Source organism: Haliotis rubra, unplaced genomic scaffold (assembly GCF_003918875.1).
Source record: "Haliotis rubra isolate DU_JTF1 unplaced genomic scaffold, ASM391887v1 Scf329, whole genome shotgun sequence".
Taxonomy (NCBI): domain Eukaryota; kingdom Metazoa; phylum Mollusca; class Gastropoda; order Lepetellida; family Haliotidae; genus Haliotis; species Haliotis rubra.
In genome coordinates, this window is record NW_025767001.1 from 196,615 (window position 1) to 222,969 (window position 26,355).

At 39.2% G+C, this 26,355-nt stretch overlaps 1 protein-coding gene across 4 annotated transcripts in view; it reads right to left on the minus strand.

The window, feature by feature from the left end:
* Nucleotides 1-26,355, minus strand: part of LOC124284081 (probable E3 ubiquitin-protein ligase HECTD2) — a 70,232-nt gene that overhangs the window by 13,686 nt on the left and 30,191 nt on the right. For 2 of the 4 annotated variants that reach the window (XM_046720135.1, XM_046720137.1), the window contains exons 4-10: nt 14,811-14,900; nt 11,754-11,815; nt 9,049-9,069; nt 7,066-7,111; nt 6,293-6,402; nt 5,784-5,932; nt 4,551-4,674 (exon numbers count right to left, since the gene is read on the minus strand). In XM_046720135.1, coding sequence (XP_046576091.1) covers nt 4,551-4,674; nt 5,784-5,932; nt 6,293-6,402; nt 7,066-7,111; nt 9,049-9,069; nt 11,754-11,815; nt 14,811-14,900 — 602 coding nt within the window. The remainder of the gene's footprint in view (nt 1-4,550; nt 4,675-5,783; nt 5,933-6,292; nt 6,403-7,065; nt 7,112-9,048; nt 9,070-11,753; nt 11,816-14,810; nt 14,901-26,355) is intronic. The other 2 variants (XM_046720136.1, XM_046720139.1) reach the window with 1 other exon arrangement.

Below are 26,355 nucleotides of genomic sequence, written 5' to 3' on the forward strand. Positions count from 1 at the left end.
TTAATTTTGTAATTAAAATACATAATTATTTTGGGAATAAATTATTTGGTAGCCTCCCTGAGGACTGATAGTTAGTATTATTGAGAGAAATGCTTATGTGTTTCTTAGAGAAGTTTGGTATGACATTGTGCCTTTAACCTTCTTTGTTCCCATGTTGACTGTATTAATAAAATATGCATTGGCAAGTCTACTAAGTAAATAACCAATAAAAGCACACACTGAGGTGACATATATTCAAACGAATGCTGAACCAGGCAAAAAGCATAAGCTGGTACAGAACAGCTAAGGGATACGTGTAACATCCGACAATGTGACAATCTAATCAAATCCAGATGTTGATACCGAAAAGCACTGCGGTAGTCAGTCACAGACAAATCGTCAGAGGTATCTTGCATAAAAATCCTATTTTTAACAGCTTAACATTAAATAATACAGGTACTGGTGCTCACCTTCCTTTCATCATAAACCACTATGCAGAGAACTACTTTTCTTAAATTGTTGCTGAAAAAAGTTACTTGACCTAATTTTTTGAAGGCTTCTAGGATTTGAATGAAAGATCCAATTTCTTGTAGATTAGGATTGTATATGTATCTCCATAACTAATCTTGCAACAAAGAGTGTCCATCTAAGGGACAGAATAGTCCAACGGTGCTTTACTTCAAACTGTAGTTAGTTACCATGGTGACCATTTCAAAATAGTAAACTGAACCTTACTTTGCTGTTGTTAAAAAAACAGAGAACATGTTGCACAAGCACTTTTTTAATCAATAGGATAAGAAATATACAGTCTAAGTAAACTTAGACTCAGTATTATTCGTTACACTGCTATACTGAGTCTAACAAGGTGAGGTGAAATTGGGTTTAATGTCGTGCTTGAGAATATTTTGCTCATATGACGACGTGCAAGCGTGTGTATGTGTATGTGCTGCTGCTTGTACTAGCCCAGACTTAAGCTGTTTTTATAGTGCTAGCCCACTGAGATACCATGCCGCAGTGAAGCATTAATACCCCACTCAGACACATTATACTGACTCCAAGCCGACCAGTCCTTGTTGTACCCATTAATGCTGAGAGCCAGACAGCAACCAACAAGTAACATATTTTAATTTTTGGGTATGGCCGGGGATCGAACCCACGACCTTCCGCTCTCCGGGTGGACGCTCTAACCACTACTGAGTCTAACAAAACCTTGTGGAAGGTCGCATCAGGTAACCTTTGAGCGACCTATGACCGTCCAATCAAACGCGAGACGGACGAACGGATTTAACCAATCAGACAACAGCTACTATTTAGGGTTCGGTGGGACTTACAAAATGGATTTTCTCTTCCTCGTTCTCCAACACTGATCTCCCAACAAATGAAAAATTGCATAAAACACAAATATTTGACCTGCAGTATATATACGCTTTGGGGTTTCTGTTGACATGGCTATCATTAGCTAATATTTCAGCAAGCTGACATGCTTGAATCCTGACAAATCGCTATTTTTTCGCGACTGTTTACTGACTGCTTTATGCGTGCTCCTCACTAGGAACCCGATCGTCACGGAAAATAGCATTCGAATTGTTCGGTACAAACTTTTTGGAGAGCTAAAAGTTCAAAAGGTATATGCGAATGTCAACTTTCGCGATTTGGTAAGCTGTGTTCTGATTGGTCAATTGAAAAGGTTATCTGACGCGACCTTCCACAAGGTTTTGTTAGACTCAGGATATAGCAGTTTAACAAATAATACTGAGCCTAAGTTTACTTAGACTGAGAAATATACTGACAGAAACAAATAAGGGAACATCACTACATTGCAATGTTCCTTTATTTCTTTTCAGATTTTCACCCATAATGCAAGACACAGCTAGCAATGAAACCTGAAAAAGAATAAAGCACACTTGTACTTTAACTCTTTCAACACCAGTCAACCAGAGGCATTTTACTGCCATGACACCGAAGTTCCCAGAGACCCTCAGGTCATAGATGAAGCCTATGTTTATGAAGGAAATTATAAGCTTGTAAAACGTTATTGCTACTACATCCCATACACCATTTTAAAAGATCTAATCCTACTGTTGATAAATATGAAGTTTATTTTTATAATATTATTCAAATAATACAACTACAACTTAAATAAATGTATTTTGAATGAAAATGCAAACTTATTTATAACGTCCAGATAAACCAATGAAAGAAGCAAAAACTATGGCGATTTTTTTTCCATTTTGTGACATGTGATAACATGCCCGTGCCTTTTCTTTTATATTTTCATTTTTACGCCATCAGAAAATTATTATAAAAGATTTCTTAAATAATATGTATGGTCGCCTATTTCCCGATATCTGTGGCTTTCCGTTTCGGTAACATGACATAACAACGGAGAAAATACCTCCGTTTTGAAGCTCAGCTCAGATGCATAACATGCGAGGGCGAATCGCTTGATGTCGGGCATCGCTCGAAGCTCTGAACATCAACAATATCACTGTACCCTTGCCAAGAGTATTTTCACAGTTGTAAGAAGCGATTTTATTGGATAAAGATTGGTTTCTAATGACGCTTTTCGCCACAGTCTGCTATAAGGGTCGTGATTGGTCAAAATCAGACCTAAGGCAGCCAATCATATTACGGCAATGGATACCGCCCTAAATTAAAACCTTCAGATTTAGACAAAAGTTTTGGGTAAAATAATGCTATTCTGAACATATTAAGCAAGAAATCGCTACCTGTATGTAGAATTATGGAACTTATTGGACGATCGTGCTAGGTTATGACCTGTGACAAAAATGCTTCATGTATATATTTTCGCATTAAACATCGGTCCGGCGTGAAGATTGAGGCTAAGCGAGAGCGAGATGTCACTTTCGTCAGTGACTTGACTTGCATTACATGATCGCAGACACAAAAGATGGAAATAGTAATTTTATATATGCGTTTGTATGTATAGTTTATAACTTTAATTCTGCTGATAATATATGATAAATTGAAATTTAATAAGTGTTTTCAGACATTGTGAAATGTGATAGATTTACTATATGAATCATAAGTCAGGTAGGTTCCTAAAATTATGTCTCATTTTGACGTGACTACTGCCTGGTCAGCTTAATCGGCCTCCTCGTGTCTGGGGACTCATAGCGCTGTGGCCGCTTTAAGCCGCCCTAAGGTGTTGAAAGGGTTAATGTGTTCCGCTTTTTGTTTCCATCAGTATAACTGAGTTTATAAAAATTATATCAGTGTATAGTTTACATCACTGTACGGTAGTGGTGGTCCGATTAATTGAAATAATCGAAGATTGGTCGAAGTGACTAAACGACCAAGCAATCGATCATGTTTCTCATAATCGAACACAAACAATTCTAGTACACTTGTTTTCATTAACAGTATTTTTCACTAGGTTGGTTTTGTCTGTTATATTTCATAAGCACTACAAGCTCGTGATTGAATTTATCTTAAAGACTCTAAGAAATTTATGTTCCTAACATACTAGTCATCCTTTAAAGATGTGTAATTTTGCCAACAAAAACCCAAAGAACTACATGTTTTCTTCCTTATTTTTTGTGCAATAATAAATTTAATAAATGACGCTAACCAATTATTTTCGATGATTGATCGGTTGTAATGAACCAATCATCAATTATGAGATTTTAACCAATTCCCAACACTAGTGTGTAAACGGCATCCAAATGGTATGATGTAAGGTCAGTGCATCTGCTGGTGAGTCTCACTAAATCTGACAAAACTTGTGTAAGGAATCTTGCCCTTGCTCTCCATCTGGAAGATATTCTAAAGCTCATTTCATAAAATCGGTATGAATGAGTGAGTTTAGGTTTACACCGCTTTTAGCAATATTCCAGGAATATCACGGCAGGGATAGCAGAAATGAGCTTCACACATTGTACCCATGTGGGAATCGAACCCGGTCTTCAGCGTGACGTGCAAATGCTTTTACCACTAGGCCACACCATCATCCCAAAATTGGTATGACGGACATGTTTGTACAAATATCTCTATGCATTGTTAACATCTCCAGTTTGCCTACAAAGAAGTTCATAGTGCAGTGCAGACAGACAGACAAATAAACAATTGGACCAATGTTGTCAAACTGAAAGGGAACCAGAATATACTCTCCACAGGTCTTAGTCAGAAGGTCTGTAGATGTTGGTGCTATGTCAAAGCATGCAGTGCAAGATGAACGTACCCAGGGTTTTACTCGATACCCAAATGTGCGTCCAGTACGCCGAACAAATGTAGAGAATGGACACAGAAAACAAATTCACTGTGTCCAGATGGACACAAGATACTATTTACTGTACCCACAACACATCTATGACTTTGCAAAGTCTTTCGTTGTTTCTTTCAGAGCAGTTACTTGCATCATTTCACCCATCAGTCCACATGACCAATGATTCATTCCAGGCTCTAAAGAAATCATCAAAACATACAGTTCTCTAAACCATTACTTCATAGGACCCTTGTATTGTCTGCAAGGACAAAACTAAACTTAAAACTAATAATTAGGTGTCCCCGGACTCCCATGTTTGTGAGTCGAGGTAAAGCCCTGAACATACCCTGCGTGTGAGCTGGGGTTCTGCCAGGCGTAGTACTCTGCCATCAGGTCCAAATGGTCCAGAGAGCTGTTGTAGAAGTCTGTGTACGGTACAATGGAGGGCAGCGACAAGTTGTTGGCAGCGTCTGCACAAATACAAACACAACGTAACATGTCTTTGAATTGCATTTAGAAGAGATACACATTAAGTTTTATGGATGTCAACTTCTTTATTATGAGGAACACAATGTTCCGGAGTATATCCTAGGACACCTGCAATTTACGGGTCCCTGCCTTCGGGACCCTAACCCTCGCTAGAGTAAACAAAAATGGCGTAAACTTCCGGGGACCTGTAAAGTGCAGTCTACCCTATATCTTTACTCCTTCATCAGGTGAACGTATTACATGTTACATTTACACTCTCAGTAAAATACAAATTCCAGTACTTTGTTTGAATTGAGTTCCATCTGGGATTCGAACCCACATGTCAGAGTCTGGAACCTGACTTTGTGTGCTGGTGATTAGTTGTATACTGTTGCCATCCTCAATGTCCAATGAAGTTGAAATGTAAAACTGAGAAAAACTTCATCCACAAAATGGACTTGTCTATGTAGGCCTCACGTCACGTGACTGTAATCATGTGACTGTAACTGACCTCGAGTACTGAGTCGACATCACATGACCAGTATTGACCTGTCGTATGATGAATATTGACTTTCATCTTCCAGAGAACATTGACATCTGGCAGAAACATTTCAAAAAGTTCATGGATAATTGTAATGAAACAAAGGACAATTTAATATACTTCATGAACCTTTAAATGAATCTTGGTACAACAAAACAAATGATTACTCCATAATGTAAACATCATATCAACAAACAAGGACCCTTGGACCCAACCCATTTCAGTCCCTCCTGGAATCCGTGAATCCGCAGTTGCAGAATAAATCGCGGAAATTACCTTTTGATGCATAAAAACATCTCGTCCGCGGAAAATGCATTTTCATGCAGAATACCTGCAGAATTTGCCATTTTTCTGCTGCGCAATTTCCTTATTTTGAAAGTTGAATCAAGATTGACTATGAATCAAAATTAACTTTGCTGTGGAATTCTTAGAAATTTGTCGTGGAATCCAGGAGGTACCCGGTACTGCCCTTTGGAGGTCTGACCACCTCGGAATCAGGTCTTCAGGTTTTTGTTTTTGTATTTTGATATATGAAGAAAGAAAATTTTCTGTATAACAAATGTCACTCACTGAATAAAGCCATGACTTTTGTTGCACTTGGTATCCACCACGTGCATTTGGACAGGGGAGGTAAGTCTTGTGGCTTTGGTGGAAACAGTCGACAGGAAATGAAGTTATGAAGACGACCAACTATCGACTTGAACTGATCAGATGGAATTCTGGAAAAAACAAAGAGACGTTCAAGGACAATCAATGGCTTCTGACAGCCCAACCTACTTTCCAGCACAGAAATAGACCAAATTCAGATAAATATATTGTCAACCTATTCAACAAATTGTCAACTTCTGTCAACAATTGTCAAGTAATGTCTCTTAATGTCAAGGCATGTGAACAATTCTTACCTTTCATTAATTATATTGTTAACTAATGACAACTATCACCAAGAACAGACCCCTTTTGGCCTCTAGTAGAACCTATTGGCAATCAAAAGCACTAATGTTAAATGTTGCAAACAGCTGTCTCTAAATACAATTGCTCCTTGTTGTCAACTTTCTCCTGACGTTTTATTGTCAGCTTACCTGCGGAGCCAGTGCACCAGAAAGTGGTGGTCGTGGTCCGACAATGCCGCAATCTGACGCAGCAGATGTGCAAATATCACATAGGTTGTCATATTGCTGAACTGGGGATTCTGAAATACACAAAAACAATTTTATAAATAGAAAAACTTGTCACCATAAACATTTTCATCAGTTCATAAAACACGATATACAGAGAGACATCTGACAAGTACATCACCTATGGTGATTAAACAATACAACAGCGTCAGTCACGTGACTGCAAGAGTGAGTGAGTATGGTTTTATGCCACTTTTAGCAATATTCCAGCAACATCACGGCGGAGGACACCAGAAATGGGCTTCACACATTGTACCCATGTGGTGAATCGAACCCGGGCCTTTGGCGTGATGAGCGGATGCTTTAACCACTAGACTACCCCACCACCCTGTGTGACTTGAAGAACCTAAGACTGATAGCATCAGTAACATTCCACATTATATGGATACAATGATATGCAGTTAAAGTCACAAAGTTTGAATATTTTTATTCTTATTTTTGTCAGTTCCTATGACATGCATGCATGTCTGTTTGCTTAAATTGACTATATTGATGGGCCCGGGGCATTAGGGATATCTCCTAACAGGAAAACCAACACAGAGAGACTAATGGGATCTGGGTTATTTGACGGTTGATTGCAAATGTCATCCAGAGCCCAGTTGTGTAGATTGATGATCATGATTATTTACAGTCCACTGCCAGCCAACCAACCAACCAACCAACCAACACACACTTACATGAATCAGGATAAGATACGCCCGCAGGTCATCCTTTGTGTTCGGCCTGACAAAATAGAAACAAAATATTGATGTTATATGCCGATTTGTCAGTCATAAAATATATTTGACAGGTTTTCAAATGAAAAATACTTGTTTTGTGTATGGATATAACAAATCTGTAAGGAATGATTGAACTAAAAAAGAGTTTTTAATGTGGTTCACACATTGTGCTAACATTAGGAATCAAACCTGGGTTTGACGAGAAAACGCTCGAACCACACAACTACCCTATCTCCCCATATGAGTAATGAGTAAAATGACTGAGTTTGGTTTTACGCCGCTTTTAGAAATATTCCAGCAACATCACGGCGGGGGAACACCAGAAATGGGCTTCACACATTGTACCCATGTGGGGATTCGAACCCGGGTCTTTGGCGTGACGAGCCAACGCTTTAACCACTAGGCTACCCCACCACCCCCCATATGAGTAACGAATCAATGTGAAATGTATCACGTAGTTACTAATATGTACCAGAGTCATCCTGTTCTACAGACCCAAAATCTAAGATAGAGTGGCGTAACAACTTATGATTATAAACCGACAACAGATAGTTTGAATTTGGGGAGAAACTCCTGTCAAACAACAGTACAAACATATCAGGTGCAGCATGCACAGTCATAAAGCATAATAAACATTAAAATATTTTGAAGTAGTGAGTGAGTGAGTATAGTTTTACGCCGCACTCAGCAATATTCCAACTATATGGCGGCGGTCTGTAAATAATCGAGTCTGGACCAGACAATCCAGTGATCAACAGCATGAGCATTGATCTGCGCAATTGGGAACGGATGACATGTGTCAACCAAGCCAGCAAGCCTGACCACCCAATCCCGTTAGTCGCCTCTTACGACAAGCATGGGTTACTGAAGGTTCATTCTAACCCGGACCTTCACGGGTATATTTTGAAGTATAACAGGTGATTGCGGTGTTCTGGTGTAGAGGCATCACAACACTTACTCCCTTGGTAACAGAAAAATAATATGAGTACCAATGTCAAATTGTTTCCATCAACAATTGCATCCTACAAAATGTATGTCTGAATTTGAAAACCAAATGTAATTGACTCTCCAGAAAGGTATGACGAGGCCTGCAGAGGTAGTACATGTGATTGTCATGTGCCAACATCTTACAGGGTGCTGCTCAATATCATGACTACCAAATACAAATAGCTTCCATTATTATTTGTATTTGATTAGAAAAAATATGTGAAATTGTGATCAAAATGAGCTTGAACTTCCAATACTGCCCCAAAAATCTTTTTCATCAAATCACTGCCTTGGCTAAGTGAGTTACTCATAATTGATAGGTTTATCTCGTGCCTTTGCTAAGTAAGCTATTCTTCCTCGATCACTTTAGCTATTGCCTTTCATCAGCAGTTGGGCTACTTAATTGGTAAAGCTACTGCCTTTGATCTATGAGCCAATCAAAGCTACTGCCTTGATGATCAATGAGCCAATCATCCTTCGTCAGTTTAGCTACAGCCTTTGATAAGTAGCTGGGCTACTTAATATTTTAAGCAACTGTCTTTGATAAGTGAGCTACATTAGGTTCAGCGGTTGCCTAAGTTGCTGAGTCACAGAGCTACTATTCCTTGACTGGTGTAGCTACTCCCTTTGATCAGTGAGCTATTGATCCTTGACTGGTGTAGCTACTCCCTTTGATCAGTGAGCTACTATTCCTTGTCTGGTTCAGCCATTACTTTTGATCAGTGTTTGGGCTACTCATTCCTGTTTGGTATAGCTTATTGCCTTTGATCGGTATATACTCGTCATCTCTTGGAGGCTGAGCTACTAGCCCTGTTCAGTGAGTTACTAGGCTAATAGATCGGTGACTACAACTAAGTGAGAAGGTAGGTGCAATATACAATGATCTGATCAACACAACAGCAGGTACAGGGTTGTCCAGCCCTGACAACAGTTTCAACAACAAAGTGTCCTTACCAAACTCTGTGATCCCTACTCCTGGCAGCCACAGAACATACAAACACATATTAGACACATTGGACATTTACAGTTTCTTTCAACACCCTACATACAGCAGACATTTCATTTCATACCACATTCAAATTAATTAAACAACTGAAGTATATCACCTTTATTCTTCACATTCACCTCACCTCAGCTATATCAAGCACATCGTATCATTTGACAATCTGTTATCCCCTATATTACATGTTTTAGGTACTTCGTACCACATGGTATAACACTTATCCAACACATTACATCTATCAAGCAGTTTATACCATGTTGTATTGACAATTATCCTCTCTCAAGCAGTTCATATCACATTATATTACCCTTAAGATAAATTTGTCGAATTCTGATTGGTAGATAGCCAAAGCATACCAAACTATGTAGGTGGATTTAAATGTCAGGGTGTACGAACCATACACCCCGACAAATCTGTCATGTGACTCACTACACAGGTTGTACAAATGACCTTGACCTTAGATGGAATGTGGGGCAGCCACATTGGCTGATTGCTTCGAAATTGTAGAGTTGGCGACATACAATTATGAGTATATACAGAGTAATAAAATTGTTGTCATAATTTCTTATTTGTTTGTGTCAATAAATATATCCAAAAAATAAAATGTTTCTGTATTTCACTTGTCGTTTAACAAAACCTCAAATTTGATTTTTTTATCATAAACTAGGCCATCCCGAGTAATCTTCCTTTATGACAGTTCAGGAAAAAGCATGGTGAAACGTTTTGCGTCTCATTCTGCCGATGACTTAATGTTGTTGTTTAGTGATAAGCTAAATAAAAAGATCTTAAGGGTAATAAATTTGTCATACAGAGTTTTGAAAGGGTGTACAGGACTGTAAGACTCTTGTAAATTCCTTCGTCTGGCGTCGCCTCAGGAAATACGGAATTAACAAGGGTTTTACAATCCCGTACACCCTTTCAAAACACTGTGTAACTAATAGTATTCACAGTTATCCAACACTTCACAACTCTCAAGCAGTTCATATCACATTGTATTCACAGTTATCCAACACTTCACATCTCTCAAGCAGTTCATATCACATTGTATTCACAGTTATTCAACACTTCATATCTCTCAAGCAGTTCCGATGATGATATCACATTCTATTCACAGTTATTCAACACTTCACATCTCTCAAGCAGTTCAAATCACATTGTATTCACAGTTATCCAACACTTCACATCTCTCAAGCAGTTCATATCACATTGTATTCACAGTTATCCAACACTTCATATCTCTCAAGCAGTTCATATCACATTGTATTCACAGTTATCCAACACTTCACATCTCGGCAAGCAGTTCATATCTCAATGTATTCACAGTTATCCTACACTTCACATCTCTCAAACAGTTCATATCACATTGTATTCACAGTTATCCAACACTTCACATCTCTCAAGCAGTTCATATCACATTGTATTCACAGTTATCCAACACTTCATATCTCTCAAGCAGTTCATATCACATTGTATTCACAGTTATCCAACACTTCATATATCTCAAGCAGTTCACATCACATTGTATTCACAGTTATCCAACACTTCACATCTCTCAAGCAGTTCATATCACATTGTATTCACAGTTATCCAACACTTCATATCTCTCAAGCAGTTCATATCACATTGTATTCACAGTTATCCAACACTTCACATCTCTCAAGCAGTTCATATCACATTGTATTCACAGTTATCCAACACTTCATATATCTCAAGCAGTTCACATCACATTGTATTCACAGTTATCCAACACTTCACATCTCTCAAGCAGTTCATATCACATTGTATTCACAGTTATCCAACACTTCATATATCTCAAGCAGTTCACATCACATTGTATTCACAGTTATCCAACACTTCACATCTCTCAAGCAGTTCATATCACATTGTATTCACAGTTATCCAACACTTCATATCTCTCAAGCAGTTCATATCACATTGTATTCACAGTTATCCAACACTTCATATCTCTCAAGCAGTTCATATCACATTGTATTCACAGTTATCCAACACTCCATATCTCTCAAGCAGTTCATATCACATTGTTTTCACAGTTATCCAACACTTCACATCTCTCAAGCATTTCATATCACATTGTATTCACAGTTATCCAACACTTCATATATCTCAAGCAGTTCACATCACATTGTATTCACAGTTATCCAACACTTCATATCTCTCAAGCAGTTCATATCACATTGTATTCACAGTATTCCAACACTTCACATCACTCAAGCAGTTCATATCACATTGTATTCACAGTATTCCAACACTTCACATCACTCAAGCAGTTCATATCACATTGTATTCACAGTCATCCAACACTTCACATCTCTCAAGCAGTTCATATCACATTGTATTCACATTGTATTCATAGTTATCTAACACTTAACATCAACCAAGCCTCCATGTCACATCATATGCACAGTTATTCAATATATTACATTCATCAAGAACTTCATATAACATCATATACAGTTATTCAACACTTCACATCAGTCAAGGACTTCACATCACATTCACAGCTATCCAACACTTTAAACATCTCAGACACCACTGTTGTAGAACACACATAGTGATTTACTTCAACTGTGATGAGGCCATGTATTTGGTATTAATGGCAACAAGAAACGTAATAATCAATCTTAGTTGCATCTACCTCTTGTCCTTGAGAAGACTGTTGATGATGGCCTTGAGGACTTCCTTCTGGAGGTCTTGGGGCTGCAACACATGAAAAGATGATGAAAGATCCTGGACCAGACGATCCAGTGACTAACATCATTACACAATGATCCAAGCGATCTGGATACAATGGCATGTATCAACCAAATCACCATGTTTGACCGTGATGTTTTACGTTGGCTCTTTAAACAAGCATAGGTTGCATGTGTGCTTGGTGAAGTGTGTGAAATCATGATGTGATATCAGGCATGTGGGTGTCATGGTATGAAGCAAAAGTGTGTCATGGTACATAGTATGTTTGTGTGTCATGGTTACGATATGTGTGTCATTGTATATAGTATGTTTGTGTGTCATGGTTAAGATATGTGTGTAATGGTATATAGTATGTTTGTGTGTCACGGTTAAGATATACGTGTCATGGTATATAGTATGTTTGTGTGTCATGGTTAAGATACATGTGTCATGGTATGTAGTATGTTTGTGTGTCACGGTTAAGATATGCGTGTCATGGTATGTAGTATGTTTGTGTGTCATGGTCAAGATACATCAGTGTCATGGTACATAGTATGTTTGTGTGTCATGGTTACGATATGTGTGTCATTGTATATAGTATGTTTGTGTGTCATGGTTAAGATATGTGTGTAATGGTATATAGTATGTTTGTGTGTCACGGTTAAGATATGCGTGTCATGGTATATAGTATGTTTGTGTGTCATGGTTAAGATACTTGTGTCATGGTATGTAGTATGTTTGTGTGTCATGGTCAAGATACGTCAGTGTCATGGTATATAGTATGTTTGTGTGTTATGGTTAAGATACGTGTGTCATGACATGTAGTATGTTTGTGTGTCATGGTTAAGATACGTCAATGTCATGGTATATAGTATGTTTGTGTGTCATGGTTAAGATACGTGTGTCATGGTATGTAGTATGTTTGTGTGTCATGGTCAAGATACGGTGTGTCATGGCATACAGTATGTTTGTGTGTCATGGTTAAGATGCGTGTCATGGTATACAGTATGTTTGTGTGTCATGGTCAAGATACGTGTGTCATGGTATATAGTATGTTTGTGTGTCATGGTTAAGATACGTGTGTAATGGTATATAGCATGTTTGTGTGTCATGGTTAAGATACGCGTGTCATGCTATATAGTATGTTAATGTGTCATGGTTAAGATACGTATGTGTCATGGTATATAGTATGCTTGTGTGTCATGGTTAAGATATGCGTGTCATGGTATATAGTATGTTTGTGTGTGTAGTTAAGATACGTGTGTCATGGTATGTAGTATATTTGTGTGTCATGGTTAAGATATGTGTGTGTCATGGTATATAGTATGTTTGTGTGTCATGGTTAAGATACATGTGTCATGGTATATAGTATGTTTGTGTGTCATGGTTAAGATACGTGTGTCATGGTATATAGTATGTTTGTGTGTCATGGTTAAGATACGTGTGTCATGGTACCGTATATGACCGACTATAAGTCGGATCCGACTATAAGTCGGGCCCCTTTCTCAACCCTCTAAATTCTTGCCAAAACCATGTAACTCAAGTATAAGTCGGCCCCTTTCCCCGGTATCGCCGCCTCCATCTTCACGCTCGGACACGATGTTTAACGCAAAAATATATGCATGAAGCATTTTTGTCACAGGTCATAACCTAGCACGATACACGCCAAATAAATCCCATAATTTTACGATAGGTAGCGCATTTCTTGCTTAATATGTTCAGAATAGCATTATTTTACCCAAAACTTTCGCCTAAATCTAAAGGTTTTCGATTTACAAGGACGGTATCCATTGCCGTAATATGATTGGCTGCCTTAGGTCAATGTCTGGTTTTGACCAATCACGACCCTTATAGCAGACTGTGGCTTAAAAGCGTCATTAGAAACCAATTTTATCCAATAAAATTGCTTCTTACAAGTGTGAAAATACTCTCGCAAGGGTACAGTGATATTGTTGATGTTCAGAGCTTTTGAACGATTTGCCCGACATCAAACGATTCGCTCGCATGTTATTCATCTGCTTCAAAACGGAGGTATTTTCCGTTGTTGTGTCATTTTACCGGTTAAAAGCCACTGATATTGGGAAATAGGGTGACCATACATATTATTTAAGAAATCTTTTATAATAATTTTCTGATTACGTAAAATGAAAATATAAACTAAAAAAGGCACAGGCATGTTATGACATGTCACAAATGGAAAAAATCGCCATAGTTTTGCTTCTTTCGTGGTTTATCTGGACATTATAAATGTAAACTTGCATTTTCATCATTAACAGTATTTTTCAAAACCACCACACAAAACTGCCACAGAATACAAATAAGTTTACTTTACGCGGAAACAAGTCGTGGTCCATTGGCCCAACTTTATCGCCGATAACAAAGTACCTGTAAGTACATGGCTGTGATCAAAATATCTGATTAAATTTAATGTATTGTTTATACTATGAAATATATTTTACAAAAGACAAACAACAAAGTTTTATATTTTATGTTTTATTTGGCCCACGATGTCATTTACCTTTGGAAACGTTGTCAGTACGTATATGCTTCCGGTGTAAACATTGCCAGTTGAGTTCGCAGGGCTGGCAGATTCACACACCTGACCTTGGGAATTTTTTTGGTAGATTAATGAACTCAAGTATGTCGGGTCTGATTTTTTACCTACATTTTCTGGTATCAAATTTCCGACTTATAGTCGGTCATATACGGTATATAGTATGTTTGTGTGTCATGGTATATAGTATGTTTGTGTGTCATGGTTAAGACAAGTGTGTCATGGTATATAGTATGTTTGTGTGTCATGGTTAAGATACGTATGTCATGGTATGTAGTATGTTTGTGTGTCATGGTTAAGATACGTGTGTCATGGTATATAGTATGTTTGTGTGTCATGGTTAAGATACGTGTGTCATGGTATATAGTATGTTTGTGTGTTATGGAAAAACAAATGTATGTGAAGGTATGTGTGAATGATATCACAGCATATGTGCAATGCTATAACAATCTTCATTCCATATCTCACCAGAGTAAGGAGGGTGCTGAACACACTGGTGAGAAGATCAAACTTGAGACCAGGGTCATCAGTTGTCTTGTATTCCTTCGATGGATCTCTCTGGAAGTCAAATACAGTCAACGAGTCAGCAAGATAGTGATTGAGAACATAAGGTTGGTTAAACACTGATTGAACTAGGATTTCATATCACGTAAGAATTGCCAAATGACACGCATGGGTACACTGTGTTGAAAAACAAGATTCCAAATCAGAAAAAAAAAAAAAAAGATAAAAAAATGGCCCAAAGGATAAAACAAAATCCAAATCAGGATCAATTTAGGAATAAAAAATCCAATCTTGATGGTTGGATTGTGGTAAGTTTGTGGTACAAATTCTAACTTAATTTAGACAACCACGCCAACCTGAACCATGCTCCCTTGATATCTAAAACATGATGGTCTTTTACTGCCTACATTAGTGTACAGTGGTAGGTTCTCAACTCAAACACACACCAACCCACCCCACCCCACCCCGAGGATCGGGTTCGAATTTCTCTTCAGTAACCTGTGCTTGTCGTAAGAGGCGACTAACAGGATCGGGTGGTCAGGCTCACTGACTTGGTTGACAAGTCATCATATCCCAATTGCGTAGATCGATGCTCATGCTGTTGATCACTGTATTGTCTGGTCCAGACTCAATTATTTACAGAACATCACCATATTGTTGGAATATTGCTGAGTGCGGCATTAAACAACAAAGCAACCAACCATCTCAACTCATTCTGTACATAGAAAACACTGTCTGTGTGTGTTTCATATTGATTTGTCAAATTTGCACAAGACTTCATTCCATTCCTTACATTTGCTGAGGATATAAAAACATTTTGAGACATTTTGCAATATCAGTATTACACATACCGATTCACTTCCAGTCAGAGATAACTGTTTGTGATACCGTATTCCCCCTGTTCAATGCCCTCCTCCAAAGAGCACTCTGCTCTAATTTGCACTTCCAGATCAATCTGTAAATATTCTTTATAAGCAGTTCTCATTTAGATTGAAACTATACAGTAAAGTCCATATTTTCTTGTGTATATTTCAGATTTTTATGCTGAAAACATTGGCACATTTATTACAGTGAAGATGGTAGTTCACTACACTATAAACATAGCTACTGACAGTGGGTGCCTCATCCTTGAAATGCAGGTGTTATCTCCCACCAGTTACTCCACAGCACACATTGTAAGCACTGACTTGAGACTTTCCATTTGATGGACATAAACCGAGATGTGAAAGGATATACTATGGGTGTGAAATATAAAACCTCAATGCCTGAAAACAGCCAGTCCAGGTTATCCGCCAATAAAGATTCAGTGGGTGTAAAGCAAAATGATGAGAATAAAATGTATGGATCACTCTAAATCAGGATGAGTGAGTGAGTCTGTTTATGCCCCTTTTTAGCAATATTCCACCAATATCACGGCTGGGGACACCAGAAATGGACATCACACATTCTACCCATGTGGGGAATCAAACCTGGGTCTTCGGCGTGACGAGTGAACACTTTAACCACTAGGCTACCCTACAGCCCCGCAATAAGTGATGAATCACTGATGACACCGGGTGTTGTCGAACAGGGACACCATGTCCTTACCTACCGAGACACCCACCACGCGGACCACTGAATAAAATGGTGTCCGTTGTCCGACACCACACACCAGTACTTCGGCCAGGTGATGGCTGCATGTTCACAAAGCAGGGACCGACCCACAAAACAATTCGCAGCACTACGACATTCGTAAGTCTATTATTAACTACAGAGTTATGACAGTTACGTTATGAACGTTAAGAGTTGTAAATTGGGACCTAAGGCCCTGTTTTACAAAGCGATTATAATGCTATGACTTTCGTAAGTCATAAAATTGGCTTACGGTAGTCCTACTGTTACAAATGTTTTGTGAAACAGGGCCTAGACATTCAAGTCATGGACATGGAATCCCAATGATATAACACACTTATTCATTTTGTTGAGCTAAAAATAAATTGTTCATTTTAAATTACATCTGCTGTGCACATATGAAGAGATTCTGCTATGGATAAATAAAGTAAAAGATCATTTATTAAATATTGTATTGCGACAGTGGTTGGCAGGTTTAATAATGTTTCACATACACACCTATAAAGATACCAGGATGTCATGACGACCTATGTTTGCCTTTGCCTCGTGTCAGATAATTCAATAGTTTATGCATGTACTGAATACATACAACCACAGTGTATGGCAGAATTGTACTTAACCTTTAAAGGTCATAGGCGCAGTATTAAAAAACATAAAAATAAAAGTAATGAATTATGTATCATTAAGAAGTAAGAGCAGCTAGACATGGGAGCAGCTTTCAGAAATCGTCAAGAGAATATGATTTGGTCTCCCTTGACCATGTCTTGTCATCACTTGGAAGATCATTGGATAATGGTAGACAGTTTGAGCCCATATCATTACTTGGGAGATAATTGGACAAACGGTCCATCCTTGCCCCCTGTCATGTCAGTACTCTGAAGTTCATAGACAAAGGGTCCCCCTTCCTGCCTCGTCATGACATCACTCAGGAGAGCTTTGGACAACTGTCCATCCTTGCACCCCTGTCATGTAAGTTATCAAACGATTGTTGGACAAATGATCCACCCACACACCCTGTCATGACATCACTCGGGAGATCTTTGACAATGGTCCACCCATGCCTCCTGTCATGTCATTACTCAGGAGATCATTGACAATGGTCCACCCATGCCCCCTGTCATGACATCACTCAGGAGATCTTTGACAATGGTCCACCTATGCCCCCTGTCATGTCATCATTCAGGAGATCTTTGACAATGATCCACCCATGCCCCCTGTCATGACATCACTCAGGAGATCTTTGACAATGGTCCACCTATGCCCCCTGTCATGATATCACTCAGGAGATCTTTGACAATGGTCCACCCATGCCCCCTGTCATGTCATTACTTGCAAGATCTTTGGACAAATGGTCCACACTTGCCCCCTGTCATGACATCACTCGGGAGATCTTTGGACAAATGGTCCACCTATGCCCCCTATCATGTCATTACTTGCGAGATCTTTGGACAAATGGTCCACCTATGCCCCCTGTCATGTCATCAATTGGGATATCATTGGACCAACTTTCCACCTCAACCCCAATCATATCATAGTGACCACCCAACACTACAACTTCAAAATGTCACGACCATCGAATGAAAACTATATTTATATATATTCATTGTGTAACAACACAACTCACTAGTTGTGAATCGCACCATGTTTGTACCTTGGAAACATGAACACAAACATCCCAAAACAGTTATATTGATTGCGTGTGTTGTCTTTCCTCCACTTAGACTTCACAACATTGTGATGAGACTGCGGTGATGTGAAATGGAGTCGAACATCACATTAAAGATTATCACACCATGTAACAGCATGCATGTATGTGGTGTGTTTGGTAGCTTCTTCTAACACAGTCAAATGTCAGATTTCAGGGGGGCGTAGTTACCATTATGAAGAAAAGCCCGGGCTTACACATGATTGTTGCTAAAAAGGTTGGGCAAGCCCTCAATACTATCTAGATTAAAGTTTTGCAACCTATCGGGCTTACACGAAAATATTGGCTTGCTACGCGCCTGGATTTATAATGCTGTGGTTTAACATGAATACCCAGCTCAGACAGATAATGACCCATGAAGATCCGGGTTAGAACTGATCTTCAGCAACCCATTCTTGTTGTACATAAGAGGTGGCTAACGGGATCGGGTGGTCAGGCTTGCTGACTTGATTGATACATGTCATTGTATCCCAATTGCGTAGATCGATGCTCATGCTATTGATCACTGGATTCTCTCATCCAGACTCAATTATTTACAGACCGCCACCATATACCTGGAATATTGCCGAGTGCAGTTTTAACAACACACCAGCCAGCCAACAAGACTAATACTGATTCTGAGACAGCCAGTCCTTGTTTTATCCCCTTATAGAAAGCCAGGCAAGGTAACAACAAATATCCCCTCTTAACGTCTTTCAGTATGACATATGACGTGACTGTTGATCAAACCACTGACTCTATGACATCAAAATACATAAGCAAATAATGTCACCCTATCCAATTGCCCCAGTGACACTAGAAAAGGATCAACACCTAGGTGTAACAAATATATAAGTAACCTTGCTGACCTTTCCAAAGTTGAAAATCAATCAGTTATTCGACTTTCCTGCTTGCCTCACAACCACTCACATGACCTTAGCATCCTCGTTATCTATAAGTAGACTGCAAGTAGTTCCGTGGAGTGGCTAATCAAACTAATGTTTTGTCATTGTTTCCAAAAACTGAAAAGAAATTCAGCAACATCCATGATAGTATGTGAGGGGCTGAAAAATAATGGGCAAGACTTATATTGCAATACTGTGCTGAAAAAATACTGTCTCGCATTTTGTACTGCTGTTTAAAGTTATCTGTGTGTTAATGATTAAATATTCAAACTATGTGCATCTTGCCGAGTGGCATCATGAATTACAGACAGCTCTGACACCCCAGAATACTCCCAGTACACACAGTGTATATATAAATATTTATAACTCTGAATATATGTCTTAGCTTGAACCTAGAATAGCACTACTTAAACACTCTCAGTACACACAGTTGGATTCCATTATATATAAGCTTGAGCCCAGACCACCAGAACAGATTCTCAGTAGACACATTGGACAGTGATATATACAGCTTTGGGCCTAGAATAAGACCACTGGAATAGATTCTCAGTACACACAACTGGACAGTGTTATATACAGCTTTGGGCCTAGAATAAGACCACTGGAATAGATTCTCAGTACACACAATTGGACAGTGTTATATACAGCTTTGGGCCTAGAATAAGACCACTGGAACAGATTCTCAGTACACACATTGGACAGACTGTTTTATACAGCTTTGGGCCTAGAATAAGACCACTGGAACAGATACTCAGTACACACATTGGACAGACTGTTTTATACAGCTTCTGGCCTAGAATATGACCACCGGAATAGATTCTCAGTACACACAATTGGACAGTGTTATATACAGCTTTGGGGCTAGAATAAGACCACCGGAATAGATTCTAAGTACACACAATTGGACAGTGTTATATACAGCTTTGGGCCTAGAATAAGACCACTGGAATAGATTCTCAGTACACACAATTGGACAGTGTTATATACAGCTTTGGGCCTAGAATAAGACCACTGGAACAGATACTCAGTACACACATTGGACAGACTGTTTTATACAGCTTCTGGCCTAGAATATGACCACCGGAATAGATTCTCAGTACACACAATTGGACAGTGTTATATACAGCTTTGGGGCTAGAATAAGACCACCGGAATAGATTCTAAGTACACACAATTGGACAGTGTTATATACAGCTTTGGGCCTAGAATAAGACCACTGGAATAGATTCTCAGCACACACAATTGGACAGTGTTATATACAGCTTTGGGCCTAGAATAAGACCACTGGAACAGATTCTCAGTACACACATTGGACAGACTGTTATATACAGCTTTGGGCCTAGAATAAGGCCACTGGAACAGATTCTCAGTACACACATTGGACAGACTGTTTTATACAGCTTTGGGCCTAGAATAAGACCACCAAAATAGATTCTCAGTACACACAAATGGACAGTGTTACATACAGCTTTGGGCCTAGAATAAGACCACCAAAATAGATTCTCAGTACACACATTTGGACAGTGTTATATATAGCTTTGTGCCTAAAATAAGACCACTGGAATAGATTCTCAGTACACACAAATGGACAGTGTTATTTACAGCTTTGGGCCTGGAATAAGACCACCAGAACAGATTCTCAGTACACACAATTGGACAGTGTTATATACAGCTTTGGGCCTAGAATAAGACCACCAGAACAGATTCTCAGTACACACAATTGGACAGTGTTATATACAGCTTTGGGCCTAGAATAAGACCACCAGAATAGATTCTCAGTACACACATTGGACAGTGTTATTTACAGCTTATTGGGCCTAGAATAAGAACACTGGAATAGATTCTCAGTACACACATTGGACAGTGTTATATACAGCTTATTGGGCTTAGAATAAGACCACTGGAATAGATTCTCAGTACACACAATTGGACAGTGTTATATACAGCTTTGGGTCTTGAATAAGACCACTGGAATAGATTCTCAGTACACACAAATGGACAGTGTTATATACAGCTTTGGGCCTAGAATAAGACCACTGGAATAGATTCTCAGTACACATAAATGGACAGTGTTATATACAGCTTTGGGCCTAGAATAAGACCACTGGAACAGATTCTCAGTACACACATTGCACAGACTGTTATGTACAGCTTTGGGCCTAGAATAAGACCACCAGAATAGATTCTCAGTACACACAATTGGACAGTGTTATATACAGCTTTGGGCCTAGAATAAGACCACCAAAATAGATTCTCAGTACACACAATTGGACAGTGTTATATACAGCTTTCGGCCTAGAATAAGACCACTGGAATAGATTCTCAGTACACACAATTGGACAGTGTTATATACAGCTTTGGGCCTAGAATAAGACCACTGGAATAGATTCTCAGTACACACAATTGGACAGTGTTATATACAGCTTTGGGCCTAGAATAAGACCACTGGAACAGATTCTCAGTACACACATTGGACAGACTGTTTTATACAGCTTTGGGCCTAGAATAAGACCACTGGAACAGATACTCAGTACACACATTGGACAGACTGTTTTATACAGCTTCTGGCCTAGAATATGACCACCGGAATAGATTCTCAGTACACACAATTGGACAGTGTTATATACAGCTTTGGGGCTAGAATAAGACCACGGAATAGATTCTAAGTACACACAATTGGACAGTGTTATATACAGCTTTGGGCCTAGAATAAGACCACTGGAATAGATTCTCAGTACACACAATTGGACAGTGTTATATACAGCTTTGGGCCTAGAATAAGACCACTGGAACAGATTCTCAGTACACACAAATGGACAGACTGTTATATACAGCTTTGGGCCTAGAATAAGACCACCAGAATAGATTCTCAGTACACACAGTTGGACAGTGTTATATACAGCTTTGGGCCTAGAATAAGACCACTGGAATAGATTCTCAGTACACACAATTGGACAGTGTTATATACAGCTTTGGGCCTAGAATAAGACCACCGGAATAGCTTCTCAGTACACACAAATGGACAGTGTTATACATACAGCTTTGGGCCTAGAATAAGACCACTGGAACAGATTCTCGGTACACACAATTGGACAGTGTTATATACAGCTTTGGGCCTAGAATAAGACCACCAGAACAGATTCTCAGTACACACAATTGGACAGTGTTATATACAGCTTTGGGCCTAGAATAAGACCACCAAAATAGATTCACAGTACACACAATTGGACAGTGTTATATACAACTTAGGGCCTAGAATAAGACCACCAGAACAGATTCTCAGTACACACAATTGGACAGTGTTATATACAGCTTTGGGCCTAGAATAAGACCACTGGAATAGATTCTCAGTACACACAATTGGACAGTGTTATATACAGCTTTGGGCCTAGAATAAGACTACTGGAATAGATTCTCAGTACACACAGTTGGACAGTGTTATATACAGCTTTGGGCCTAGAATAAGACCACTGGAATAGATTCTCAGTACACACAGTTGGACAGTGTTATATACAGCTTTGGGCCTAGAATAAGACCACCAAAATAGATTCTCAGTACACACAAATGGACAGTGTTACATACAGCTTTGGGCCTAGAATAAGACCACCAGAACAGATTCTCAGTACACACATTTGGACAGTGTTATATATAGCTTTGTGCCTAAAATAAGACCACTGGAATAGATTCTCAGTACACACAAATGGACAGTGTTATTTACAGCTTTGGGCCTGGAATAAGACCACCAGAACAGATTCTCAGTACACACAATTGGACAGTGTTATATACAGCTTTGGGCCTAGAATAAGACCACCAGAACAGATTCTCTCAGTACACACAATTGGACAGTGTTATATACAGCTTTGGGCCTAGAATAAGACCACCAGAATAGATTCTCAGTACACACATTGGACAGTGTTATTTACAGCTTTTGGGCCTAGAATAAGAACACTGGAATAGATTCTCAGTACACACATTGGACAGTGTTATATACAGCTTATTGGGCTTAGAATAAGACCACTGGAATAGATTCTCTCAGTACACACAATTGGACAGTGTTATATACAGCCTTTGGGTCTTGAATAAGACCACTGGAATAGATTCTCAGCACATACAAAATGGACAGTGTTATATACAGCTTTGGGCCTAGAATAAGACCACTGGAATAGATTCCCTCAGTACACATAAATGGACAGTGTTATATACAGCTTTGGGCCTAGAATAAGACCACTGGAACAGATTCTCAGTACACACATTGCACAGACTGTTATATACAGCTTTGGGCCTAGAATAAGACCACCAGAATAGATTCTCAGTACACACAATTGGACAGTGTTATATACAGCTTTGGGTCTAGAATAAGACCACCAGAACAGATTCTCAGTACACACAATTGGACAGTGTTATATACAGCTTTGGGCCTAGAATAAGACCACCAGAATAGATTCTCAGTACACACATTGGACAGTGTTATTTACAGCTTATTGGGCCTAGAATAAGAACACTGGAATAGATTCTCAGTACACACATTGGACAGTGTTATATACAGCTTATTGGGCTTAGAATAAGACCACTGGAATAGATTCTCAGTACACACAATTGGACAGTGTTATATACAGCTTTGGGTCTTGAATAAGACCACTGGAATAGATTCTCAGTACACACAAATGGACAGTGTTATATACAGCTTTGGGCCTAGAATAAGACCACTGGAATAGATTCTCAGTACACATAAATGGACAGTGTTATATACAGCTTATTGGGCCTAGAATAAGACCACCGGAATAGATTCTCAGTACACACAAATGGACAGTGTTATATACAGCTTTGGGCTTAGAATAAGACCACCGGAATAGATTCTAAGTACACACAAATGGACAGTGTCATATACAGCTTTGGGCCTAGAATAAGACCACTGGAATAGATTCTCAGTACACATAATTGGACAGTGTTATATACAGCTTTGGGCTTAGAATAAGACCACCGGAATAGATTCTCAGTACACACAATTGGACAGTGTTATATACAGCTTTGGGCCTAGAATAGGACCACCGGAATAGATTCTCAGTACACACAAATGGACAGTGTTATATACAGCTTTGGGCCTAGAATAAGACCACCGGAATAGATTCTCAGTACACACAAAAGGACAGTGTTATATACAGCTTTGGGCTTAGAATAAGACCACCGGAAAAGATTCTCAGTACACACAAATGGACAGTGTTATATACAGCTTTGGGCCTAGAATAAGACCACTGGAATAGATTCTCAGTACACACAATTGGACAGTGTTATATACAGCTTTGGGCTTAGAATAAGACCACAAGAATAGATTCTCAGTACACACAAATGGACAGTGTTATATACAGCTTTGGGGCTAGAATAAGACCACCAGAATAGATTCTCAGTACACACAAATGGACAGTGTTATATACAGCTTTGGGCTTAGAATAAGACCACCGGAATAGATTCTCAGTACACACAATTGGACAGTGTCATATACAGCTTTGGGCTTAGAATAAGACCACAAGAATAGATTCTCAGTACACACAAATGGACAGTGTTATATACAGCTTTGGGCCACAACAGAATAAGACCACCGGAATAGATTCTCAGTACACACAAATGGACAGTGTTATATACAGCTTTGGGCCTAGAATAAGACCACCAGAATAGATTCTCAGTAAACACAAATGGACAGTGTTATATACAGCTTTGGGCCTAGAATAAGACCACCAGAATAGATTCTCAGTACACACAAATGGACAGTGTTATATACAGCTTTGGGCCTAGAATAACTTACTGAGTTTAGGTTTACACCGCTTTTAGCAATATTCCAGCAATATCACGGCTGGGGACACCAGAAATGGGCTTAACACATTGTGCCCATGTGGGGAATCGAACCCGGGTCTTCGGCGTGACGAGCCAACGCTTTAACCACTAGGCTACCCCGCTGCCCCGGGCCTAGAATAAGACCACTGGAATAGATTCTCAGTACACACAAATGGACAGTGTTATATACAGCTTTGGGCCTAGAATAAGACCACCGGAATAGATTCTCAGTACACACATTGGACAGTGTTATATATAGCTTTGGGCCTAGAATAAGACCACTGGAATAGATTCTCATTACACACAAATGGACAGTGTTATATACAGCTTTGTGCCTAGAATAAGACCACCAGAACAGATTCTCAGTACACACAATTGGACAGTGTTATATACAGCTTTGGGCCTAGAATAAGACCACCAGAACAGATTCTCAGTACACACAATTGGACAGTGTTATATACAGCTTTGGGCCTAGAATAAGACCACCGGAATAGATTCTCAGTACATACAAATGGACTGTTTATATATAGCTTTGTGCCTTAGATATAAGATTAAGTCCACTGGGACACTCTTGTTACAAAAAGTACCAAGAGTTCCATTAATGTTAATCTTGGACCAAGACCATATATAATACAATTCAACAATGTCTACTGAGAGTGTTCCTGTTATTCTTGGCTCAGGGCTATGTATTATTCATAATGAAACTCAAAGTATGTGGACTGGGCATTGAAGCAGGGCACAGCTGAACATTTCATGATTTATTCGATCGTAAATTCTTCATTGCAGACCCTAATTACAGTACAGGTTATATAAGCCTTAATATACTCCATGTGATACAATTAGATACCTCATGTGTCAGAGCCTGGTAACATCATTGACTATACAGGACACCTGAGGCTCACGCAGGTCTGAGCTAATAACTGGTCAGTAGGTGATTGTAACACTGAGGCTTACAGCAAACTCATCAGGTCAGCGCCAAGGTGTCCAGTAGGAGATATCATTGATTATACCACAGCTTACAGGTCATCATCCTCATACAGGTCAGAGCCAAGGTGTCCACTAGGAGATATCATTGATTATACCACAGCTTACAGGTCATCATCCTCATACAGGTCAGAGCCAAGGTGTCCACTAGGAGATATCATTGATTATACCAGTTTATAGGTCACCATACCAATACAGGTCAGAGCCAAGGTGTCCACTAGGAGATATCATTGATTATACCACAGCTTATAGGTCATCATCCCCATACAGGTCAGAGCCAAGGTCTCCAGTAAGAGATATCATGATTATACCACAGTTTATAGGTCACCATACCAATACAGGTCAGAGCCAAGGTGTCGAGTAAGAGATATCAAAGATTATACTACAGCTTATAGGTCATCGTCCCCATACAGGTCAGAGCCAAGGTCTCCAGTAAGAGATATCATGATTATACCACAGCTTATAGGTCATCATCCCCATACAGGTCTGAGACAAG